General features: G+C 38.1%; 1 protein-coding gene across 1 annotated transcript; it reads left to right on the forward strand.

Moving 5' to 3' along the window:
* Positions 1 to 23152: 23152 nt before the first annotated feature.
* On the forward strand, positions 23153 to 24349 carry LOC307180246 (PIH1 domain-containing protein 2-like). The gene has a single exon (XM_079910366.1). It carries the CDS (start codon positions 23190 to 23192, stop codon positions 24132 to 24134), a length of 945 nt encoding a protein of 314 aa, XP_079766492.1. The 5' UTR covers positions 23153 to 23189; the 3' UTR covers positions 24135 to 24349.
* Positions 24350 to 27070: the final 2721 nt, after the last annotated feature.

Raw genomic sequence — 27070 nt, forward strand, 5'->3', positions numbered from 1 at the left:
ACATTTAAGTCTTGAATTCATTTAGTTTACTTTTATATATGGTGTGAGAAAAAGTTCAGTTTGTTTCTTTTGCATGGAGCTGTCCAGTTTTCCAAACACCATTTATTGAAGAACCTGTCTTTTCCCCATTGTATATTCCTGCCTCATTTGTTGTGGATTAATTGACCATATACATGTGGGTTAATTTCTGGGCTCTCTGTCCCATTGATCTATATGTCTGTTTTTATGCCAGTACCGTACTATTTTGATTACTGTAGATTTATAGTAAAGTCTGAAGTCAAGGAGCATTATTCCTCCAGCTCCATTCTTCTTTCTCAAGATTGTTTTGGCTGTTTGGGGTCTTCTGTTTTTCCATACAAATTTTAGAATTATTTTTTCTAGTTTTGTGAAAAATGTCATTGTTATTTTGCTAGGGATTGCACTGAATCTGTAGATTGCCTTGGGGAGTATGGTCATTTTAGCAATATTGATTCTTCCAACTTATGAGCACAGTATATCTTTTCATTTATGTCATCTTCAATTTCTTTCATCACTGTCTTATATTTTTCTGAGTACAGGTCTTTTGCCTCATTGGTTAGATTTATTCCTGGGTATTTTCTTCTTTTTGATGCAATTATAAATGGTATTGTTTTCTTCATTTTTCTTTCTGATAGTTTGTTGTTATTCTAGAGAAACACAACAGATTTCTGCATGTTAATTTTGTGTCCTGCAACTTTACTAAATTAATTTATTAGTCTAATAGTTTTTTGGGGAGTGTTTGGGGTTTCCTACATATAGCATTGTTGTCATCTGCAAACAGTGACAGTATTACTTTTTCCTTTCCAATTTGGTATTCCTTTTATTTATTTTTCTTTTTTTCTTCCTTCCTTCCTTCCTTCCTTCCTTCCTTCCTTCCTTCCATCCTTTCTTTCTTTCTTTCTTTCTTTCTTTCACTAGGACTTCCTATACTATGTTGAAAAAAGTGGTGAGAGTGGGAATCCTTGAAATGTCCTGATCTTAGAAGAAATGCTTTCAGCTTTTCACCACTGTCAGATGTTGGCTGTAGGTTTATTGTGTTGAGGTATGTTCCCTCTATACCCGCTTTGTGGATAGTTTTTATATAAATGGATGTTGAATTATGTCAGTAGTTTTTTCTGCATCTATTGAGATTATCATATTATTTTTGTGCTTAATTTTGTTGATGTGGTATATCACATTGATTGATTTGTGGATATTGAGCAATCCTTACATCCCTGGGTAAATTTCACTTAATCATGGTGTATGATCTTTTTAATGTATTGTTGAATTCAGATTGCTAATATTTTGTTGAAAAATTTTACATCTATGTTCATCAATGATATTGGCTGGTAATTTTCTTTTGTGTGGTGTCTTTATCTGGTTTTGGTATCAGGATAAGGCTGTCCTCATAGAATGAGTTTGAAAGAGTTCCTTCCTCTTTAATTTTTTGGAATAATTTGAAAAGGATAGGTGTTAACTCTTTTTTAAATGTTTGGTAGAAATCACCTGTGAAGCCATCTGGTCTTGGCCTTTTGTTTGTTGGGAGGTTTTTTAAATTGCTGATTCAATTAATTACTGATAATCTATCTGTTCATATTCTCCATATCTTACCAATTCAGCCTTAGGAAATTATACATTTTGATGAATTTTTCTATTTCTTCTAGGTTGTCCATTTTATTGATGTATAATTTTTAGTAGGAACCTCTTGTGATCCTTTGTATTTCTGTGGTGTCAGTTGTAACTTCTCTTCCCTTTCTGATTTTATTTATTTAGACCCTTTCTCTTTTTTTCTTGATGCGTCTGACTAAAGATTTATCAATTTCTTTCTTTCAGAAGAACCAGCTCTTAGTTTCGTTGATCTTTTCTATTTTTTTTAGTTTCTTTTTTATTTAGTTTTGCTCTGATATTTGTCATTTCTTTCCTTCTTCTAACTTTGGGGGTTTTGTACTTCTTTTTCTAGTTCCTTTGTGTGTAAGGTTAGATTGTTTATTTGAGATTTCTCTTGTTTCTAAGAGGTACTATAAGCTTCCCTCTTAGAACTGCTTTTGTTGCATCCCATAGATTTTTGGATCATTGTGTTTCCATTTTCATTTTTCTCCAGATAATTTTTGATTTCCTATTTGATTTCTTTAGTGACACAGTGGTTGTTTAGCAGCATACTGTTTAGTCTCCATGTGTTTGTGTTTTTGCAGTTTTTTTCTTGTAGTTGATTTCTAGTCTCATACCATAGTAGTCAGAAACGATGCTTGATTTGATTTTGATCTTTTTAAATTTACTGAGACTTGTTTTGTGGCCTAGCATATGATCTCTCCTGGAGAATGTTTCATGTGCACTTGAAAAGAATGTGTATTCTGCTGCTTTTGGATGGAATGTCCTACATATATCTATTAAGTCCATCTGTTCTATGTATTATTTAAGGCCCATGTTTCCATATGGATTTCCTGTGTGGATGATCTGTCTATTGATGTAAGTGAGGTGTTAAAGTCCCCTACTATTATTGTGTTACTGTCAATTTCTCCCATTATATCTGTTAATATTTGATCTATTTAGGTGTTCCTATTTTGGGTGCATATATATTTACAAATTTTATATCTTCTTGTTGGATTGGTCTCTCTGTAATTACCTTCTCTGTCTCTTGTGACAGTCTTTGTTGTAAAGTCTATTTTATCTGATATAAAGATTGATACCCCACCTTCCCTTTTGTTTCCATTTTCATGAAACACCTTTTTTCCATCCCTTCACTTTCAGTGTGTGTGTCTTTAGATGTGAAGTGAGTGTCTTGTAGGTAGCATATATATGGGTCTTATTTTGTACCCATCTGGCCACTTTTGATTGGAGCATTGAGTCCATTCACACTTAAAGTAAATCCTGATAGGAATGTACTTATTGTCATTTTCTTAATTGTTTCTTGTTTTTATAGTATTTTTTTTGTTCTTTTCTTCTCTTCCCTTGTGATTTGATGACTATTAGTTTTATGTTTGAATTCCTTTCTCTATTTTTTGTATCTCTTACAGAGTTTTGGCTTGTGGTTACCATGAGGTTCATGTATAACAGCATATATACAATCATATATATATATATATATATATATGATTATTTTAGGTTGATGATATTTTAAGTTCAAATGCATCCTATAACCCTGCATTTTAATCCCCCGTAACACGTTTAATGTTTTGACATCATGTAATTTTCTTTTATCACTTTAACTACTTATGGTAGGTATGACTGATTTTACTATTTTTGTCTCTTAACTCTCTTACTAGCTTTATAAGTAGATAATTTACTACCTTTACTGTATGTTTGCCTTTACCAGTGAGATTTTTCCTTTCATAATTTTCATATTTCTAGTTGTGGGGGTCTTTTCTTTTCTGCTTAGAGAAGTCCCTTTAACATTTCTTGTAAAGCTGATTCAATGGGTCTCAACTTTTTTAGCTTTAGCTTGTCTGTAAAACTGTTGATCTTTCCTTCAAATCTGAGTGATAGCCTTGCCAGGTAGAGTATTCTCTGTTGTAGGTTTTTTCCTTTCATCACTTTAAATATATCATGCCACTCCCTTCTGGGCTGCAAATTTTCTGCTGAAAGTCAGCTGATAGTCTTACAGGAGTTCTCTTGAATATAACTCATTGCCTTTCTCTTGCTGCTATTAAGATTCTCTCTTACTTTTAATTTTTGACACTTTTTTAGACATCTTTATTGGAGTATAATTGCTTTACAATGTTGTGCTAGTTTCTGCTGTATAAAAAAGTGAATCAGCTATATGTATACATATATCCCCATATCCCCTCCCTCTTGTGTCTCACTCCCTCTCACCCTCCCTATCCAACCCCTCTAGGTGGTCACAAAGCACCAAGCTGATCTCCCTGTGCTATGTGGCTGCTTCCCACTAGCTATCGATTTTACATTTGGTAGTGTATATATGTCATTTCCACTCTCTCACTTCATCCCAACTTACCATTCCCCCTCCCCGTGTCCTCAAGTCCATTCTTTACATCTGAATCTTTATTCCTGTCCTGCCCCTAGGTTCTTCAAAATCGTTTTCTTTTTTTAGATTCCATATATATGTGTTAGCATACGGTATTTGTTTTTCTCTTTCTGACTTACTTCATTCTGTGTGACAAACTCTAGGTCCATCCACCTCACTACAAATAACTCAGTTTCATTTCTTTTTATGTCTGAGTAGTATTCCATTGTATATATGTGCCACATCTTCTTTATCCATTCATCTGTTGATGGACACTTAGGTTGCTTCCATGTCCTGGCTATTGTAAATAGAGCTGCAATGAACATTGTGGTACATGACTCTTTTTGAATTATGGTTTTCTCAGGGTATATGCCCAGTAGTGGGATTTGTTTATTGCCAGTTTTAAAATAAAGTATCTTGGTGTGGACCTCTTTGGCTTCATCTTGTTTGGAACTCTCTGTGCATCCTGGACCTGGATGCCTGTTTCCTTTTCCAGGATAGGGAACTTTTTAGCTCTTATTTTTTCAAATAAGTAAGTTCTCTGTCTCTTTCTCTCTCTTTTCTCATTCTGGGACCCCTATAATGCAAATGTTAGCATGCTTGGTGTTATCCCAGAGGTCTCTTAAACTGTCCTTATTTTTTAAAATTGGTTTTTCTGTTCAGCTTGGGTGATTTCCACTACTCTTTCTTCCAGCTCACTGATAGGTTCATCTGTACCACCTATCTACTGCTGATTACTTCTAGTGTATTTTTAACTTCAGTTGTATTCTTCAGCTCTGTTTGTTTTTACTTCATATTTTCCAACTTTTTGTTAAACTTATTGTGTTCACCCATTCTTTTCCCAAGTTCACTTAGCCTCTTTATGATCATAACCTTGTACTCTTTATTGGGTAGATTGCTTATTTCATTTTGTTTAGTGTTTTTTTTTTTTGAGGTTTGGTTTTACTCCTTAGTTTGGAACATATTCCTTTGTCTCCTCATTTTGCCTAATTCTCTGTTTATTTCTATGTATTAGGTAGGTTAGTTACATTTCCTGATCTTGGAGAAATGGCCTTATGTAGGAGACATCCTATGGGGCCTAGCTGTGCATTCCCCTCTGGTCACCAGAGCTATGTGCTCTAGGGGTTTCCCCCTATGTGGGTTGGGTGGGAAGCTCTGTTGTGGTGGGCCTGACTACTGTATGTGCACTGGTAGGCAGGACTGAACCCTGACCTGGTTGGCTGCCAGGCCCTGCCTTAAATGGGGCTGCCAACCCACTAATGGGCAGGGTTGGGTCCCAGCATGGCTTGCTCTGTGGCCCAGAGGGTTCTGGTGCTGGTACTGGATTGCTGGTGGGCAGGGCTGGGGACACAGTGTGACTGGCTGTGGGGTCTGTGTTTCCCAGGGTTTGTGCCAACTTGCTGGTGGGTGAATAAGTCCCTGGTGCTCTTAGGTTAAAGAGAGGACTCCAAAATGATGCTTGCCAGCACCAGTGTCCTCGTGGTAGAATGAATTCCCAAAAGTTGGTACTGCCAGCATCTATGATTTCAGAGGGAGTCCCAGTTGCCACCTGCCTCTCTAGGAGGCTCTCCAAGATCAACAAATGCTTCTGACCTTGGTTACTTTCAAATGACTTCCTCTGTGCTGGAACTTGGAGCACATGAAAATTTTCATGTGCCTTTTAATAAAGTCTGTTTCCTATAGCTCTCCAGCTCTCCTATATGCAAGCCCCACTGGCCTTCAAAGCCAGAAGTTTTGGGGTCTTGTCTTCCCAGTGCAAGACCCCTGAGGCCGGGGAGACTAATATGGGGCTCAGACTCCTCACTCCTTGAGGAGAACGTTTGCAATTGCCATTATCCTCCCATTTGTGGGTTGCCTACCTGGGGGTGTGGGTCTTGATTATACTGTGTCTCTTTCCCTCCTACCATTCTCCTTGTGATTCCCTCTTTATATGTTTAGCTGTAGAAAATATTTTCTGCTAGTCTTCAGTTATTAATGATAGTTGCTCTGTAAATAGTTGTAATTTTGGTGTGTCCTTAGAAGGAGGTGAGTTCAGGATCTTCCTACTCTGCCATCTTGGCCATACCACTAGCTGACTTTTATAGAGTTTCTCTCTCACTTTCTCTCTCTCTCTCTCTCTCTCTCCCCCCCCCCCCGCCCCGTTGCTGGCTTGGAAGAAGCAACCTGCCGTGATTCCTAAAGCCACAAGGAAAAGAATTCTGCCAACAACTGGACTAAGCTTGGAAGTGGCCCCTTCTCTAGTTAAACCTCTAGATTAGAGCCCAGCCTTGGCTAAGATTTTAACTTCAGCCTTACAGAGAACCCAGCTTAACTTTGCCTGAATTCTTGACACATAGAAACTGTGAGATAATAAATGTATGTTGTTTTAGGTCATTAAGTTGTGGTAGGATAGTAAACTAATATACCTTCCTCACAGCACTTCAGCCCCTTAACATGTACTCAGCCTTCTCATTCTTTTATATGCCACCCCCTCTACTTAGAATTTCCCTCCAGTTTCTTCACTATACTTTTGCCTGGCTAAATCCTTCAGGTTTTAGTTTGTCATTTCCTTTGGAAAGAATTCTTTAACCTGCATTTTTGAGACTTTCCTTCCTTGAAAAATTTGAGATGGAAAAGTTGACATACTGGTTTTAAGCCATCCTCATAAGATGTGAACAATTTCCAAATAAGGTATTTTTTCTTGAAAGAATAATGAAATTAATCACTAAACATTAAGTATATACTTAAAGGTTATTTTGTTTAGTATTATGAATGTTAATACCTCAAACAAGTCTACAGCTTAGAATTATAATATATTTGGATCTCTGTTACTTAAAAATTTTACAGACTTTATAGTTTGAAATTGATATATTATTCTTCCTAAGGTTATCTAGTGAGTACACTATTTAAAAAATTTTATTAACCACCAATATACTTCTCTATTTAACTATTTGAAAGTTCTTAAGTTTTATAGAGGTAAAACTAACAGTTGTTACAACCAGCATTAGTTTTTGTTATATTTTACTTTTGCCATATTAGATATATATTTATTCTTCAACTGATTGATAGAAGTAAAACATATAGAATATATGACAATACTTTCTCTTCAAATTCCATCTAAAAATGCTTATCTATGTTTAAGAGTGAATGTTAGGGCTTCCCTGGTGGCGCAGTGGTTGAGAGTCCGCCTGCCGATGCAGGGGACATGGGTTCATGCCCCGGTCCGGGAAGATCCCACATGCCGCGGAGCGGCTGGGCCCGTGAGCCATGGCCACTGAGCCTGCGTGTCCGGAGCCTGTGCTCCACAATGGGAGAGGCCACAACAGTGAGAGGCCCGCGTACTGCAAAAAAAAAAAAAAAAGTGAATGTTAATTGTGAAAATGACTATACTACCCAAAGCAATCTACAGATTCAATTCAATCCCTATCAAACTACCAATGGCATTTTTCACAGAACTAGAAAAAGAATTTATTTTATTTTTTAAACATCTTTATTGGAGTATAATTGCTTTACAAAAACTGAACTGGAGGAATCAGGCTCCCTGACTTCATATTATACTACAAACTACAGTAATCAAGACAGTATGGTACTGGCACACGAAGAGAAATATAGATCAATGGAATAGGATAGAAAGCCCAGAGGTAAACCCATGCACATATGGTCACCCATCTTTGATAAAGAAGGCAAAAATATACAATGGAGAAAGGACAGCCTCTTCAATAAGTGGTGCTGGGCAAATTGGACAGCTACATGTAAAAGAATGAAATTAGAACACTTCCTAACACCATACACAAAAATAAACTCAAAATGGATTAAAGGCCTAAATGTAAGGCCAGATACTATAAAACTTTTAGAGGAAAACATATGCAGGACACTCTAAGAAGTAAATCACAGCAAGATACTTTTTGACCCACCTCCTAGAGAAATGGAAATAAAAACAAAAATTTAAAAATGGGACCTAATGAAACTTAGAAGCTTTTGCACAGCAAAGGAAACTGTAAACAAGATGAAAAGACAACCCTCAGAATAGGAGAAAATATTTACAGATGAAGCAATTGACAAAGGATTAATCTCCAGAATTTACAAACAGCTCATGAAGCTCAATAGCAAAAAACAAACAACCCAATCCAAAAATGGGCAGAAGGCCTAAACAGACATTTTTCCAAAGAAGACATACTGATTGCCAACAAACACATGAAAGGATGCTTAACATCACTAATCATTAGAGAAATGGAAATCAAAACTACAATGAGGTATCACCTCACACCAGTCAGAATAACCATCATCAAAAAATCTACAAACAATAAATGCTCCAGAGGGTGTGGGGAAAAGGGAACCCTCTTCCACTCTTGGTGGGAATGTGTATTGATACAGCCACTATGGAACACAGTATGGAGGTTCCTTAAAAATCTAAAAATAGAACTACTATATGACCCAGCAATCCCACTACTGGGCATATACCCTGGGAAAACCATAATTCAAAAAGAGTCATGTACCACAATGTTCATTGCAGCACTATTTACAATAGCCAGGACATGGAAGCAACCTAAGTGTCCATTGACAGATGAATGGATAAAGAAGATGTGGCACATATATACAATGGAATATTACTCAGCCATAAAAAGAAATGAAATTGAGTTATTTGTAGTGAGTTGGATAGGCCTAGAGTCTGTCTGTCATACAGAGTGAAGTAAGTCAGAAAGAGAATAACAAATACCGTATGCTAACACATATATATGGAATATAAAAAGAAAAAATGGTTCTGAAGAACCTAGGGGCAGGACAGGAATAAAGACACAGACGTAGAGAATGGAATTGAGGACACGGGGAGGGGGACGGTTAAGCTGAGCTGAAGTGAGAGAGTTGCATCGACATTTATACACTACCAAATGATAAATAGATAGTTGGTGGGAAGCAGCCACCTAGCACAGGGAGATCAGCTTATGCTTTGTGACCACCTAGAGGGGTGGGATGGGGAGCGTGGCAGTGCAACAGAAGAGGGAGGGGATATGGGGATATATGTATACGTATAGCTGATTCACTTGGTTTTACAGCAGCAACTAACACAACAATGTAAAGCAATTATACTCCAATAAATATGTTTTTAAAAAGTGAATATTAAGATGTTAACAATAAGTCTTACTGACTTCCCTTGTTTATATTGCTATCATTATTATGGTAATGAATATGACAGGTTATCACATGATTATTGATTACACACAAGCTTAAGAATGCCAGAAATTAAGTTTTTGGTAGATTGTATTACATACTCAACATTATTTATTCCTTCCCCACCCTGTAGGCCGAGTATACCTTACTGCCCCATTGTTTAGGGAATTGGCCAGCCATGTGACTTACTTCAGTCAATAGAATGTAAGTAAATGTGGTGTACAGACTCTAGAATTGTCTCCGTGATCCTTACCTGGTGTTCGTGCCCTTTTGCAATCCCTACCCCTTGAGTTTGGGTGGGACTTGTAATATGCCTCTAACTGATGGAATATGGCAAAGGTGATGAAATGTCACTTCCATGATTATATTACATGATATAAGATCTAGTCTTGCTAGCAGATTTACTTTAGAGACTCTTCTTTCTAGCTTCATGAAGTCATCAGCCCTGTTGTCACATTGCAAGGAACTGTGGAGAGGCCTCTAGGAACTGCAAACAGCACCTAGAACTGTTGGCGGCCTCTAGGAGCTGAGGGCAACCTTTAGGAGATGAGGGTAGCCTTCAGCTTACAGCCAGCAAGTAGCTGGTGAACCTTTAAGCAGTGGATCCAGTTAAGCAATGTCCAGACTCCTGACCCACAGGAAATGTGAGACAATAAATGTGTTGTTGTAAGCCACTAACTTTTTTGTAATTTGTCATTTAGCAATAGCTAACTAATATAGTGGATATGGTATACCTCACATCAGAAAAGAAGGTTTAAATACCCTTTCATGGTTTGGCTCTGTCTCCCTCAAGCTTTAGCTTTCCAACAAGAGAAGAGTGGGCCAAAGGGAGTGGCAGTACCTTTAGCTTGGGTCACTGAATGAAAAGATTCATGAGGCCCAGCCAAACAGCAAAGCTGTAATTAACCATTAGCCCTCATGTAAGAATCACTGGGAATGTTTGTTGTAAGCCATCGAAATTTTGGAATTGTTTGTTGCCACAACATAAACTAATTAATTAAAAGTTGAAGAATATATTGGCTATTCAGTCTGCAAATATCAAAGCCAAAGCTAAGGAGTGATGTCATCAAGATGGTGAAGTAGAATACCAAGCCTCTGTCTTCCCACAAAGATCAACAATTACATAGCTAGCCACAAACAGAAACAGCTCTGGGAGACCACAAGAGTCCACTGAAGAGACTTCAGCAACACAGTGGAACAAAAATCCTAAGAATAACCACACAAAAAGAGAAGGAACAACAGCTTCATTTTGCCTGCATCATCCCATCCCCCAAGCTGACATTACTCAGTGCCAAGAAGTAACTCTCCAGCTAGAAAGAGTTCCATTGCTAGGAAAGGGAGAATGCAGTGAGTGACCAGCTTCCCCACCCTTTCAAGGCACCACATGGAGGACCCATTTCAGTTTTTTCTCACCGAGACTGGCAAAGCTGAGACATATAGAGGTGGCAAGGAACAAGAAAGAGAGCAGGGCTACCAGTATTAGCTATGCAGCAGGAGAGTCCATGGTTCCCAGTGGCCTGCTCTATAGAGGACCCAGCAGCCTTTGCCACTAAAGAAACCAATGGCCAGCACAGCCTGTGTGGACCTCCTGCAGATTTCACCATTTTTTGCTCCACAGGTATTCGCATTCACAGATGCCAGGTACCCAAGACCCTCCCAGCTCCCTCTACCCGCTCCTGCTGGAGGCTGAGATCTGTACCAGCAGCCAGCCCAGGCCTCTGTAGCCATGTGAATGCAAGACACTAGTCTAGATGCCTGTGGCTGACCCTAACTGCTATATGAGTGCTTGGGGATAGTCCCTCAAGCAGTGCACTAGCACGCCGACACCCTGCCTCTCATCACTGCTACGTCTGTGCCCATGGCAAGATCCTGCAGTCAAGGTCCTCACAGCTGCTTATGGGTCTAGATTTGGCCTTATATCCAGTCACTGGCCTTATATCCAGGTGAGCCACCAATGGGCTCACCTGCATCTAGCCTCCCCCATCCCCTAGCTATGTACCTGCATACCCCTGGCCTGACCCTCATCACCCACATCCACTGTTGGGCACAAACCCATGTGGAGACACTGCAGCCACTATAGTGCATGCCAACAAACAAGGCCCCTGAAACTGCTGTGGACCTGGCTCTTGTCCTGTCTCCTGTCTTTAGCCTGAACAACTGGTCTCACCCGCTACTAGCCCCTCCAGATTTGCACCTGCATAACTCTAGCTGATTTCCTTCCCTGGCCTCAACTGCTGTATGTGCACTCATGGGAAGACCTTACAGCAACAGGAATGCATGCCAATACCCAGGTCCTCCACAGCTGCCAGTGTGAACCAACAGTTGGCCCAGTCCCTTACTGTTGGCCCTGGCCCCCACCACTGTGTGTATGTCTGCAAGAAGCCCCTCCCACTATACAGGCACCTGCAGCTGGCCCCCATAGCCAAGCATGTGCATGCCACCAGCTCCAGCTATCACCACTGCCTGCCCTGGTCTCTAGCTGCTAGGCCTGGAGGTACAGCTGAGGACCCCAAAAACCCCTGTAGCCACTGCAAGCCCCCACAGTGCTCACCACACATTTATTGATGCTGTGGATCCCAGCAGCCTGAGCTGACAAGACATCATGACTCCACTCAGACCTGGAGCCACCACATGCCCCTGAACTTGTGCCCTTCACCACCAAATCCAGGGTCACATCATGCTCCATCATGCTTCAACTGCAAGTGAAGGCCTTTCCTTACCAAAGTCAGTCCATAAAGTCTGGAAAGGGTGACTGAATCTTCAAATGTGCAGGAACCTATGCAAGACTACAGGGATCACAAAGAATCAGGAAAATATGACACCACCAAAGGAACATAGTAAACTTCTAGTAACTGACCTTAAATAAATGGAGTTTTGTGAATTGTCTGAAAAAGAATTCAAAGTAATTTTTCTAAAGATGCTGAGAGAGCTATAAGAGAACACAGATAAACAATTTAACAAAGTCAGGAAAAAATACAAAAACAAAATTAAGTCCAACAAAGAGATAGAAAACATAAAGAAGAACCAAACAAAAATTGTGGAGCTGAGGATACAGTGACTGAAATGAACTCAATAGAGAGCTTCATCATCAGATGGGACCAAACAGATCAATGAGCTCAAAGACAGATCATTTGAAATTATTGAGTCAGAGGAACAAAAAGAAAAAAAGAATGAAAAAGTCTATAGGACTTATGGGACATCATTACAATAAACAATCTATGGTGTCATTGGAATCCCAGAAAGAGAAGAGAAGGAGAAAGTTTAAATAAATAATAGCTGAGAACTTCCCAAACCTGGGGAGAGATTTGGATATCCAAATTCATGAAGCTAGGAGGCCACCTGATAATATCAATCCAAAACAATCTTTTCTAAGAAACATTATAATAAAACTGTCTAAAAGCTAATGCAGAAGAGATTTTTAAAGCAGAAAGAGAAAAAAATCTCTTATACAAGGGAACCCAGCAGAACCTTGAAGACCAGGAGAGAATGAGATGATATATTTAAAGTGCTGAAAGAAAAAGCTGCCAACCAAGATGACTTTACCTAGCAACGTTGTCCTTCAGAAATGAAGATGAGATAAAGACTTTCTCGAAAAAACAAAAGATGAGGGAGTTCATCACCACCAAATTTGCCTTACAGGAAATGCTAAAAGGAGTTCTTCAAGCTGAAATGAAAGGATGCTAATGAGTAATATGAAAACATAAGAAAATGTATAACAAACTGGTAATGTTAAGTATATAGTCTGATTTAGAAATCTCTAATACTGTAATAGGGTGGTATGTTGACCACATAACTCTAGTATAAAAGTTAAAGGACAAAAGTATTAAAAATAGGGAGGAGATAGGGGGATGGGGATATATGTATATGTATAGCTGACTCACTTTGTTATAAAGCAGAAACGAACACACCATTGTAAAGCAATTATACTCCAATAAAGATGTTTAAAATATAGCTACAATAATTTGTTAATGGCTACACAATATAAATACATGTAAATTGTGACATCAAAAACATAAAATGGAGGGAGCAAAAGGGTAGAGTTTTTGTATGCAACCAATATTGAGTTGTTATTAGCTTAAGTAGACTGTTATATCAATAAAATGTTTCCAGTAAGCCTCAGGGTAACCACACACAAAAAATCCTATAATACATGAACACAAAATAAAGAAAAGAGAATCAAAGTACATTACTGTGGAAAAATCATCAATTGAAAAGGAAGACAGTAAGAGAAGTAAAAAGGAGCAAAGGAACTTCAAAACAGCCAGAGAACAATTAATAAGCTTTTAATAGTAAGTCCTTACCTATCAAAAATTACTTTGAGTGTAAATAGATTAAATTCTCCAATCAAAAGGCATAAAGTTACTTGATGATTAAGTAAAAACCAGACCCAGCTATATGTTGCCAAAAGAGACTCACTTCAGCTTCAAGGACACACATAGGCTCAAAGTGAAGGGGTGAAAAAGATATTCCACAGATGTGGAAACCAAAAGAGAGCAGGGGTACTAATATCAGACAAAACTAACTTTATTTTTTTTATTGAATGAAAGATTTTTAAAATTCTAAAGTGCTTTACAATTTTTATGTTTCACACACATGATTTCATTATAATCCCATAATAACCTTTTTTTTTTGCCTCTACCCCTATATTGCCCCTCTCTCCTTCTCTCCCCACACTGGTAATCACTGTTTATTCCCTATATCTGTGAGTCTGCTTCTTTTTAGTTTTATTCACTAGTTTGTTGTATTTTTTAGATTCCACATATAAGTGATATCATACAGTATTTTTCTTCTCTGTCTTACTTATCTGACTTAGCATAATATCCCCCCAAGTCCATCATGTTGGTGCAAATGGAAAAATTTCATTCTTTAGAGAAAACAGATTTTAAGTCAAAAATTGTAATAAGAAAAAGTGCTCAATTCATCAAGAAGATAACAATTGTAAATATATAGGAACCCAACATCAGAGCACCTAAACATATTAAGCAAACACTGACAGATCTGAAGGGAGTAATAGACAACAGTATGATAACAATAGGGACTTCAATAAACCAGTTTTGACCATGGATAGATCACCCAGATAGACAATCAATCTGAAAACATTAGACTTGAACTATACTTTAGACCAAATGAACCTAACAGACATATACCAAACATTCCATTCACAATGAGCATAACACACATCCTTCTCAAGTGCACATGCAACGTTCTCCAGGATAGATCATATGTGGTCACAAAACAAGTCTTAGCAAATTTTAAAAGACTGAAAAAGTATCAAGTATCTTTTCTGACCACATGATATGAAACTAGAAATCAATGAATAAGGAAAACTGGAAAATTCACAAATATGTGGAAATTAAACAACACATGCCTGACCAATCAATGGGTCAAAGATGATCAAAAGGGAAATCAAAAATATCTTGAAATAAATGAAAATGGAAACACAACATACCAAAACATATAGGATGAAGCAAGAGAAGTCCTGAAAGGGAAGTTGATAGTTATAATGCCTACATTAAAAAAAAGAAAGATCAAGGAGCTTCAAGAAGGTGGAAGAGTAAGACACGGAGATCACCTTCCTCTTGACAAATACATCAGAAATACATCTACATGTGGAACAGCTCCTATAGAATACCTACTGAACGCTGGCAGAAGACCTCAGACCTCCCAAAAGGCAAGAAACTCCCCATGTACCTGGGTAGGGCAAAAGAAAAAAGAAAAAACAAAGACAAAAAATAGGGATGGGACCTGAACTACTAGGAGGGAGCTGTGAAGGAGGAAAGGTTTCCACACACTAGCCTTCCACACGAAGCCCCTTCACAGGCAGGGACTGTGGGTGGCAGAGCGGGGGAGGTTCAGAGCCACAGAGGAGAGTGCAGCAACAGGGGTGCGGAGGGTAAAGCAGAAAGATTCCTGCAGAGAGGAGCGGTGCCGGCCAGCACTCACCAGCCTGAGAGGCTTGTCTGCTCACCTATCGGGGTGGATGGGGGCTGGGAGCTGAGGCTCGGGCTTCGGTCGGATCCCAGGGCGAGGACTAGGGTTGGCTGCATGAACACAGCCTGAAGGGACTAGTGCACCACAGCTAGCTGGGAGGGAGTCCAGGAAAAAGTCTGGATCTGCCGAAGAGGCAAGAGACCTTTTCTTCCCTCTTTGTTTCCTGGTGCATGAGGAGGGGATTAAGAGTGCCGCTTAAAGGAACTCCAGAGACTGACGCAAGCTGCGGCTATCAGGGCGGACACCAGAGACGGGCATGGGACACTAAAGCTGCTGCTGCCGCCACCAACAAGCCTGTGTGCAAGCACAGGTCACTATCCACACCTCCCCTTCTGGGAGCCTGTGCAGCCCACCACGGCCAGGGTCACGTGATTCAGGGACAACTTCCCCGGGAGAGCACACGGCACACCTCAGCCTGGTGCAGTCACGCTGGCCTCTGCCGCCGCAGGCTCGCCCTGCATCCATATCCCTCCCACCCCTAGCCTGAGTGAGCAAGAGCCCCCGAATCAGCTGCTCCTTTAACCCCGTCCTGTCTGAGCAAAGAACAGACGTCCTCCGGCGACCTACATGCAGAGGCAGGTCCAAATCCAAAGCTGAACACCTGGAGCAGTGTGAACAACAAAGAGAAAGGGAAACTTCTCCAAGCAGCCTCAGGAGCAGCAGATTAAATCTCCACCATCAACTTGATGTACTCTGCATGTGTGGAATACCTGAATAGACAATGAATCATCTCTAATAAAGGAGGGGGACATTGGGAGCAAAGATTTTTTTTTTCCTTTTTCCGGGGGGATGAAGTACTCCTGGTTCTCCAACCAGGCATCAGGGCAGTGCCTCTGAGGTGGGAGAGCCAACTTCAGGACACTGGTCCACAAGAGACCTCCCAACTCCACGTAATATCAAACGGTGAAAATCACAAAGAGATCTCCATCTCAACGCCAAGACCCAGCTTCACTCAACGAAGAGCAAGCTAAAGTGCTGGACACCCTATGCCAAGCAACTAGCAAGACAGGAACACACTCCCACCCATTAGCAGAGAGGCTGTCTAAAATCATAATAAGGCCACAGACAACACAAAACACACCACCAGACGCGGGCCTGCCCAACAGAAGGACAAGATCCAGGCTAACCCACCAGAACACAGGCAGTAGGCCCCTCCACCAGGAACCCTACAGAACCCACTGAACCAACCATAGCCACAGGGGACAGACAGCAAAAACAATGGGAACTACAAACCGGCAGCCTGCAAAAAGGAGACCCCAAACACAGTAAGTTAAGCAAAATGAGAAGACAGAAAAACACACAGCAGATGAAAGAGCAAGGTAAAAACCAACGAGACCTAACAAATGAAGAGGAAATAGGCAGTCTAATTGATAAAGAATTCAGAATAACGATAGTAAAGATGATCCAAAATCTTGGAAATAGAATAGAGAAAATGCAATAAACATTTAACAAGGAACTAGAAGAACTAAAGAGCAAACAAACGAAGATGAACAACAGAGTAAATGAAATTAAAAATTCTCTAGAAGGGATCAAGAGCAGAATAACTAAGGCAGAAGAATGGATAAGTGACCTGGAAGATAAAATAGTGGAAATAACTACTGCAGAGCAGAAAAAAGAATGACAAGAACTGAGGACAGTCTCAGAGACCTCTAGGACAACATTAAATGCACCAACGTTCGAATTATATGGGTCCCAGAGGAAGAAGAGAAAAAGAAAGGGACTAAGAAAATATTTGAAGAGGTTATAGTTGAAAACTTCCCTAATATGGGAACGGAAATAGTCAATCAAGTCCAGGAAACACAGAGAGTCCCATACAGGATAAATCCAAGGAGAAACACACCAAGACACGTATTAATCAAACTATGAAAAATTAAATACAAAGAAAAAATATTAAAAGCAGCAAGGGAAAAACAACAAAAAACACACAAGAGAATCCCCATAAGGTTAACAGCTGGTCCTTCAGCAGAAACTCTGCAAGCCAGAAGACCGGGGTGGGGGGGGGCAGGACATATTTAAAGTGATGAAGGAGAAAAACCTACAACCAAGATAACTCTACCCAGCAAGGTTTTCATTCAGATTTGATGGAGAAATTAAAACCTTTACAGACAAGCAAAAGCTAAGAGAATTCAGCACCACCAAACCAGCTTTACAACAAATGCTAAAGGAACTTCTCTGGGCAGGAAACACAAGAGAAAGAAAAGACCTATTATAACAAATCCAAAACAATTAAGAAAATGGTAATAGGAACATACATATCGATAATTACCTTAAATGTAAATGCATTAAATGTTCCAACTAAGAGACATAGACTGTCTGAATGGATACAAAAACAAGACTCGTATATATGCTGTCTACAAGACACCCACTTCAGACCTAGGGACACATACAGACTGAAAGTGAGGCAATGGACAAAGATATTCTATGCAAATGGAATTCAAAAGAAAGCTGGCATAGGAATTCTAACATCAGACAAAATACAATTTAAATTAAAGACTATTACAAGAGACAAAGAAGGACACTACATAATGATCAAGGGATATGTAAATGAAGAAGATATAACAATTGTAAATATTTATGCAGCCAAGATAGGAGCACTTCAATACATAGAGCAAATACTAACAGGCATAAAAGGGGAAATCGACAGTAACACAAACATAGTAGGGGACTTTAACACCCCACTTTCACCAATGGACAGATCATCCAAAATGAAAATAAATAAGGAAACACAAGCTTTAAATGATACATTAAACAAGATGGACTTAATTGATATTTATAGGACATTCCATCCAAAAACAACAGAATACACATTCTTCTCAAGTACTCATGGAACATTCTCCAGGATAGATCATATCTTGGGTCAGAAATCAAGCCTTGGTAAATTTAGGATATCTGAAATTGTATCAGGTATCTTTTTGGACCACAATGCTATGAGACAAGATATCAATTACAGGAAAAATTCTGTAAAAAATGCAAGCACATGGAGGCTAAACAATACACTACTTAATAACGAAGAGATCACTGAAGAAATCAAAGAGAAAATCAAAAAGTACCTACAGAAAAAAGACAATGAAAACACGATGACCCAAAACCTATGAGATGCAGCGAAAGCAGTTCTAAGAGGGAAGTTTATAGCAATACAATCCTACGATAACAAACAAGAAACATCTCAAATAAACAACCTAACCTTACACATAAAGCAATTAGAGAAAGAAGAACAAAAAAACCCCAAAGTTAGGAGAAGGAAAGAAATAATAAAGATCAGATCAGAAATAAATGAAAAAGAAATGAAGGAAATGATAGCAAAGATCAATAAAGTTAAAAGGTGGTTCTTTGAGAAGATAAAAAAAATAGATAAACCATTACCCAGACTCATCAAGAAAAGAAGGGAGAAGACACAAAACAATAGAACTAGAAGTGAAAAAGGAGAAGTAACAACTGACATGGCAGAAATACAAAGGATCATGAGAGATTACTACAAGCAACTCTATGCCAAAAAAATGGACAAACTGGAAGAAATGGACAAATTCTTAGAAATGAACAACCTTCTGAAACTGAACCAGGAAGAAATAGAAAATATGAACAGACCAATCACAAGTACTGAAATTGACGCCGTGATTAAAAATATTCCAACAAACAAAAGCCCAGGAACAGATGGCTTCACAGGCAAATTCTATCAAACATTTAGAGAAGAGCTAACACTTACCCTTCTCAAACTCTTCCAAAATATAGCAGAGGGAGGAACACTCCAAAACTCATTCTATGAGGCCACCATCACCCTGATACCAAAACCAGACAAAGATGTCACAAAGAAAGAAAACTACAGGCCAATATCACTGATGAACATAGATGCAAAAATCCTCAACAAAATACTAGCAAACAGAATCCAACTGCACATTCAAATGATCATACACCATGACCAAGTGGGGTTTATCCCACGAATGTAAGGATTCTTCCATACACGCAAATCAATCAATGGGATACACCATATTAACAGTTTGAAGGAGAAAAACCATATGATCATCTCAATAGATGCAGAGAAAGCTTTCGACAAAATTCAACACCAATTTGTGACAAAAACCCTGAAGAAAGTAGTCATAGAGGGAAGTTTCCTCAACATAATAAAGGCCATATATAACAAACCCACAGCCAACATCATCCTCAATGGTGAAATAGTGAAACCATTTCCACTAAGATCAGGAACAAGACAAGGTTGCCCACTCTCACGGTTATTATTCAACATAATTTTGGAAGTTTTAGCCACAGCAATCAGAGAAGAAAAAGAAATAAAAGGAATCCAAATAAGAAAAGAAGAAGTAAAGCTGTCACTGTTTTCAGATGACATGATACTATACATAGAGAATCCTAAAGATGCTACCAGAAAACTACTAGAGCTAATGGATGAATTTGGTAAATAGCAGGATACAAAATTACTGCACAGAAATCTCTCACATTCCTATACACTAATGATCAAAAATCTGAAAGTGAAATTAAGAAAGCATTCCCATTTACCATCGCAACAAAAAGAATAAAATATCTAGTAATAAACCTACCTAAGGAGACAAAAGACCTGTATGCCGAAAATTATAAGACACTGATGAAAAAATTAAAGATGATACAAATAGATGGAGAGATATACCATGTTCTTGGATTGGAAGAATCAACATTGTGAAAATGACTCTACTACCCAAAGCAATCTACAGATTCAATGCAATCCCTATCAAAATACCAATGGCATTTTTCACAGAACTAGAACAAAAAAATTCACAAGTTGTATGGAAACACAAAATACCCTGAATACCCAAAGCAATTTTGAGAAAGGAAAACGGAGCTGGAGGAACCAGGCTCCCTGACTTCAGACTCTGTTACAGTGCTACAGTAATCAAGAAAGTATGGTACTGGCGCAAAAACAGAAATATGGATCAAAGGAACAGGATAGAAAGCCGAGAGATAAACCCATGCACATATGGTCACCTTATTTTTGATAAAGGAGGCAAGAATATACAATGGAGAAAAGACAGCCTCTTCAATAAGTGGTGCTGGGAAAACTGGACAGGTACATGTGAAAGTATGAAATTAGAACACTCCCTAACACCATACACAAAAATAAACTCAAAATGGATTAAAGACCTAAGTGTAAGGCCAGAAACTATCAAACTCTTAGAGGAAAACATAGACAGAACACTGTATGACATAAATCACAGCAAGATCCTTTTTGACCCACCTCCTAGAGAAATGGAAATAAAAACAAAAATAAACAAATCAGACTAATGAAACTTAAAAGCCTTCACACAGCAAAGGAAACCATAAACAAGACCAAAAGACAACCCTCAGAATGGAAGAAAATATTTGCAAATGAAGCAACTTACAAAGGATTTTTCTCCAAAATTTACAAGCCGTTTATGCAGCTCAATAACATAAAAACAAACAACCCAATCCAAAAATGGGCAGAAGAGCTAAACAGACACTTCTCCAAAGAAGATATACAGATTGCCAACAAACACATGAAAGAATGCTCAACATCATTAATCATTAGAGAAATGTAAATCAAAACTGCAATGTGATATCATCTCCCATCTGTCAGAATGGCCATCATAAAAAAATGTAGAAACAATAAATGCTGGAGAGTGTGTGCAGTAAAGGGAACCCTCTTGCACTGTTGGTGGGAATGTAAATTGATACAGCCAGTATTGAGAACAATATGGAAGTGTCTTAAAGAAGTACAAATAGAAATACCATACGACCCAGCAATTCCACTACTGGGCATATACCCTGAGCAAACCATAATTCAAAAAGAGTCATGTACCAATATGTTCATTGCAGCTCTATTTACAATAGCCAGGACATGGAATCAACCTGAGTGTCCATCAACATATGAATGGATAAAGAAGATGTGGCCCAGATATACAATGGACTATTACTCAGCCATAAAAAGAAATGAAATTGAGTTATTTGTAGTGAGGTGGATGGACCTAGAGTCTGTCATACAGAGTGAACTAAGTCAGAAAGAGAAAAACAAATACTGTATGCTAACACACACACACACACACACACACACACACACACATATATATATATATATATATGGAATCTAAGAAAGAAAAAAATGGTCATGAAGAACCTAGGGGTAAGATGGGAGTAAAGACACATACCTTCTTGAGAATGGACTTGAGGATATAGGGAGGGGGAAGGGTAAGCTGTGAGAAAGTGAGAGAGTGGCATGGACATATATACACTACCAAACGTAAAATAGATAGCTAGTGGAAAGCAGCCGCATAGCACAGGGAAATCAGCTCGGTGGTTTGTGACCACCTAGACGGGTGGGATAGGGAGGGTGGGAGGGAGACACAAGAATGAGGAGATACGGGGATATATGTATATGTATAACTGATTCACTTTGTTATAAAGCAGAAACTAACACACCATTGTAAAGCAATTATACTCCAATAAAGTTACAAAAAAAGAGAGAAAGATCTCATATAAACAACCTCATGGAACTAGAAAAACAAAGCCAAGTTAAACCCAAATTTAGCAGAAGTAAGGAGATACCAAAGATTATGTAAAAATAAGTGATATAGAGAATTAGAAAAATAATAGAAAAGATCAACAAAATCAAGATTTTGGGTTTTTTTGAATTTTGTTTTACTTACTTTTTTATACAGAGGTTCTTATTAGTTATCCGTTTTTTACATATTATTGTATATATGTCAATCCCAATCTCCCAATCATCACACCACCCCACCACCACCACTTTCTCCCCCTTGGTGTCTGTACATGTTTTCTACATCTGTGTCTCAATTTCTGCCCTGTAAACCAGTTAATCTGTACCATTTTTCTAGGTTCCACATATATGTGTTAATATACAATATTTGTTTTCCTCATTCTGACTTACTTCACTCTGTATGACAGTCTCTAGATCCATCCACGTCTCTCCAAATGATCCAATTTCGTTCCTTTTAATAGCTGAGTAATATTCCATTGTATATATGTACCACATCTTCTTTATCCATTCGTCTGTTGATGAGCATTTAGGTTGCTTCCATGACCTGGCTATTGTAAATAGTGCTGCAATGAACATTGGGGTCCCTGTGTCTTTTTGAATTATGGTTTTCTCTGGGTTACAAGATAAACAAAAGTGACAAAGTTTCAGCTACACTAAGAAAAAATGAGAGAGGACTTAAATAAATAAAATTATAAATGAAAGGACAGACATTACAAAGGATAATAAGAGACTATTGTGAATAATTATACACCAAAAATTTGGATGACCTAGAAGAAATGGAAAAATTCCTAGAAACATACAAACTACCATATCTGAATCATAAAGAAATAGAAAATCTGAAGGGACAAATAACAAGTAAGGAGATTGAATCAGTAATCAAAAACCTTCCTATAAACAAAAGCCCAGCACCAGATGGCCTTGTGTGGGTGAAATCTATCGAACATTTAAGAAAGAATTAATGCCAACTCTTCTCAAACTCTTCCAAATAATTGAGAGGAAGAAACAGTCTCCAACTCATTTTATGAGGACAGCATTACCCTGATACCAAAGCCACATAAGGGTACTATAAGGATAGCAAACCACCGACTAGTATCCCTAATGAATATAGATGCAACAGTTCTCAACAAAATACTAGCAAAATGAATTCAACAGCATATTGAAAGGATCATACACAGTGATTATGTGAGATTTATCCCTGGGATGCAAGGATGGCTCAACATACACAATAATAAATGTGACACACCACATTAATAAAATAAAAGACAGAAATCATATGATTATCTCAACAGATGCATTACAAGCATCTGAGAAAGTTAAACATCCTCTCATGATAAAAACTCTCAATAGACTCTAGAAGTCGACAGGTGTAGAAAGGGAGGCGGGCGCCTTCCTGGAAAAGAAGTGGGTCGGGCTCAGCCGAAAAGCAAGCCCAGCACCAGCAGAAGCTTCCGGAACTGGATGTAAAAAGACCTTTCTTCCTGGAGCTTTCCGGACTCAATTAGATGTTGTACCAGTCTGGTTACCCTGGTAACAGGCGTCGCCGTTTGTCAAGAAACCGAGAGAAGAGACTTAAGAGGCCTATTCATCTCAATCATGGAGTCATCCTCAAAGGGTCTGCTCACCCAAGTTACTCAATTCTGGAACCTCCTAGATGATCTGGCTGAAAGTAACCCTGAGAGCTATGAGAAGTTCATTCAACAGCAGATGAAAGAGGGGAAACAGCTCTGTGCTGCCCCAGAACCACAGTTCTGTCTACAAACCAGGATCCTGAAACCGAAAGAGAAAATACTTTTTATCAACCTATGTCAGTGGAAAAGGATCCCAGCTCCCCAGTCAGCCACTCATCCAGTACCTCTACGTGTTGGCAGACCAGAAGATATGTCTGAGACATCAGATGTTTACACAGTCATTGATGTTGCCTACCATCCTGATGTTCTCCAGGCAGCAGAAAAAGACCAAGTGAAAAAAGATCAACTAATACAGATGGCCATGAAATGCATTGAGGAAAAACTCCAATTCACTCTCTCAAACTCTTACCATGTTACCAAATTTAGAATAAAAGGAAGTGTTCACAGAATGAAACAAAATCTGATGGGAATCCAAACTGATTCCACAGATTTAAGAGAGAAAATGAGAAAGGAACTAACCCTTGAACAGATAAGAAGCAGTACTGTGAGCAATTCAGATCAGTTTCCTCAACTTTTACTGCCAAAAGACGAAGTTTCAAGTAAAACAAGGTGTCTGATAGAAGAGATTTCTAGTACAGAGATTGAAGTGGAGATGAAGAGACCAGCCTATGAATTAAAAATTGTGGCAGATCAGAATGAGAAACCTCTGAAAATTGAATTAAAAGTTGAACTACCTGGTATTAATTCAGTATCTCACTGTGACCTTAGTGTTTCTGAGGATGACTTATTGATCGAGGTTTCTGAGTACAGATTACATCTGAATCTTCCAGAATCTGTGGATACTGAAATGACTACAGCAAAATTTATCAAAGAGAAAGCTACATTAATTGTCACAATGCCATTGGTGTAAGTTAAGAGCATCGTGTATTTGGAGTTTTTGGAGTTTTCAGTGATAAAGTCATGTGAACTAGAGGGCCTTCATTATGGGTGAAGAGGTTTATCTTAAACACTAGTTTCATTTTCTAAGAGTTCCTTTTGATGGAATGAGATTTTCTCATCAGCCGTTTTTTTTTGTTTTGTTTTGTTTTAATTCTTTCTCCTTCTCAAGTAAACTTAGCATCAAGCAGAAACTACTGAAAACAGTACTGCCATGATATACTTGTTTCAAAGATATTTGTAATGGTCTTAAGTAACTTAAATATCATTTGGGAAAAGTCTATTTGTCTCCAAGTATTCAATAATATGTGAGAATTCTTGCTTTACCAGTTGAAAAAAAAATTTTTGTCTCTAGTAGATTTCTGCATCAGGAATAAATCCCACACTGTGAAAGAAGTTTTTTATTACCAAGATGTGCCTTAGCAGTGACAGTTTCCTCCAGCAATAAAGATGTAGGGCCAATGTAATAGTATGCAAACCTTTGCTTCTATTAACCTCTGTACGTCTATAAAACAGCTCTGGCAGGAGTCCAAGCCTACCTACCTTTTAATATCAGATATGGATTTGTCTGTGGATTAGATACAACAATGCAGTAACAGTAATTGGATGTTATTACACATAAGACACAAAATACATCCAACTCTAATTTAAGAAAAAGGAGCTGACTTTGGGACCAGTGCCTTTCTCCTAAGAAAATAATTTTTAAAATACAGAAGTGATGTACTTTTTAAACTCCCATTCATCTGTCAGTTCGTTCAATACAAAAGTATCAACTTTCCAATTTATATCCTAAGTAAGGAACATTCACATCAAACTTTAAATATCTCTTGTCTTTTCTAGATATAAAACAACTTCCATGTAATTATTAGTTTCTAATTCAACATAAGGTCTTTAAAGTTCTCATTAACTTTAAAACTTTTTAACTTTAGAAACTAATGTATGTGTAATAGAAATAATTGAAATGTGACAATTAAAAACAAATATAATTTTCTTAAACCTGAAAAAAAAAACTCTCAATAAATTGGGTATAGAAGGGACATACCTTAATGCAGTAAAAGCTGTATATAACAAACTCATGGCTAATATCATACTCAAGGGTGAAAATTTGAAAGCTTTTCCCTTTAAAATCAAGAACAAGACAAGTGTGCCCACTCTCACCACTTCTACTCAACAAAGTACAGGAAGCCCTAGCCAGAGCAATTAGGCAAAAAAAGAAAAAAATAATAAAAGGCATTCAGTTTGGAAAGGAAGGAGTAAAATAATCTCTGTTTGCAGATGACTTAATATTGTGTATAGAAAATCCTAAAGACTCCACTAAAAACTGTTTGAACTAATAAAACAAATTCAGTAACATTTCAGGATGTAAAATCAACATGCAAAAATCAGTTGTGTTTCAATACATTGTCAACAAAAGAAAATAATCCCATTTACAATAGCATCAAAAAAAAAATAAAGTACTTAGGAATAAATTTCACCAAGAGATGAAATATCTATACACCAAAACCTATAAGACATTGATGAAAGAAACTGAAAAAGACACAAATAAATGGAATGATATCCCATGTTCATGGATCAGAAGAGTTAATATTGTTAAAATGTCGATACTACCCAAAGCTCTCTACAGAGTCAATGCAACCCCTATCAAAATTCCAAGTGGAATTTTTCACAGAAATAGCAAAAGCAATCTTAAAATTCATATGGAACCACAAAAGCCCCCCAAACCCCAAAGCAATCTTGAGACGAAACAAAGCTAGAGGCATCACACATCCTGATTTCAACGTTATTACAAAACTGTAGTAATCAAAACAGTATGGTATTGGCATAAAAACAGACAGCTAGACCAATGAAAAAGAATGAAGAGCCCAGAAATAAATCCATGCATATATGGTCAACTAATATTTGACAAGAGAGCCAAGAATAATCAATGGGGAAAGAATAGCCTCTTCAATAAATTGTGCTGGAAAATTGGATATTCACATGCAGAACTATGAAATTGGACAGCTCTATCTACACCACTCACAAAAAAAACCTCAAAATGGATTAAGGACTTGAATGTGAGACCTGAAACCATAAAAATTCTAGGGGAAACAAAATACTAGCAAACAGAATCCAACAGCACATTAAAAGGATCATACACTATGATCAAGTGGGGTTTATCCCACGAATGCAAGGATTGTTCAATATACACAAATCAATCAATGTGATACACCATATTAACAAACTGAAGGCGAAAAACAACATGATCATCTCAATAGATGCAGAAAAAGCTTTGAACAAAATTCAACACCCATTTATGATAAAAATCCTCCAGAAAGTAGGCATAGAGGGAACTTACCTCAACAAAATAAAGGCCATATATGGCAAACCCACAACCAACATTGTTCTCAATGGTGAAAAATTGAAACCATTTCCTCTAAGATCAGGAAAAAGACAAGGTTGTCCACACTCACCAATGTTATTCAACATAGTTTTCGAAGACTTAGCCACAGCAATCAGAGAGGAATAAAGAGATAAAGGTAATCCAAATCAGAAAAGAAGAAGAGCAGTCACTGTTTGCAGATGACATGATACTATACATAGAGAATCCTAAAGAAGCTACCAGAAAATTATTAGAGCTAATCAATGAAGTTGGTAAAGGAGCAGAATACAAATTTAATGCACAGAAATCTCTTGCATACCTATACACTAAGGATGAAAAATCTGAAAGAGAAATTAAGGAAACACTCCCATTTACCACTGCAACAAAAAAATTAAAATACCTAGGAATAAACCTACCTAAGGAGACAAAAGACCTGTATGCAGAAAACTATAAGACACTGATGAAAGAAATTAAAGATGATACAAATAGATGGAGAGCTATACCATGTTCTTGGATTGGAAGAATCTACATTGTGAAAATGACTCTACTAC

Source organism: Stenella coeruleoalba (genome assembly GCF_951394435.1).
Source record: "Stenella coeruleoalba genome assembly, chromosome: X".
In the NCBI taxonomy this organism is placed as follows: Eukaryota; Metazoa; Chordata; class Mammalia; order Artiodactyla; family Delphinidae; genus Stenella; species Stenella coeruleoalba.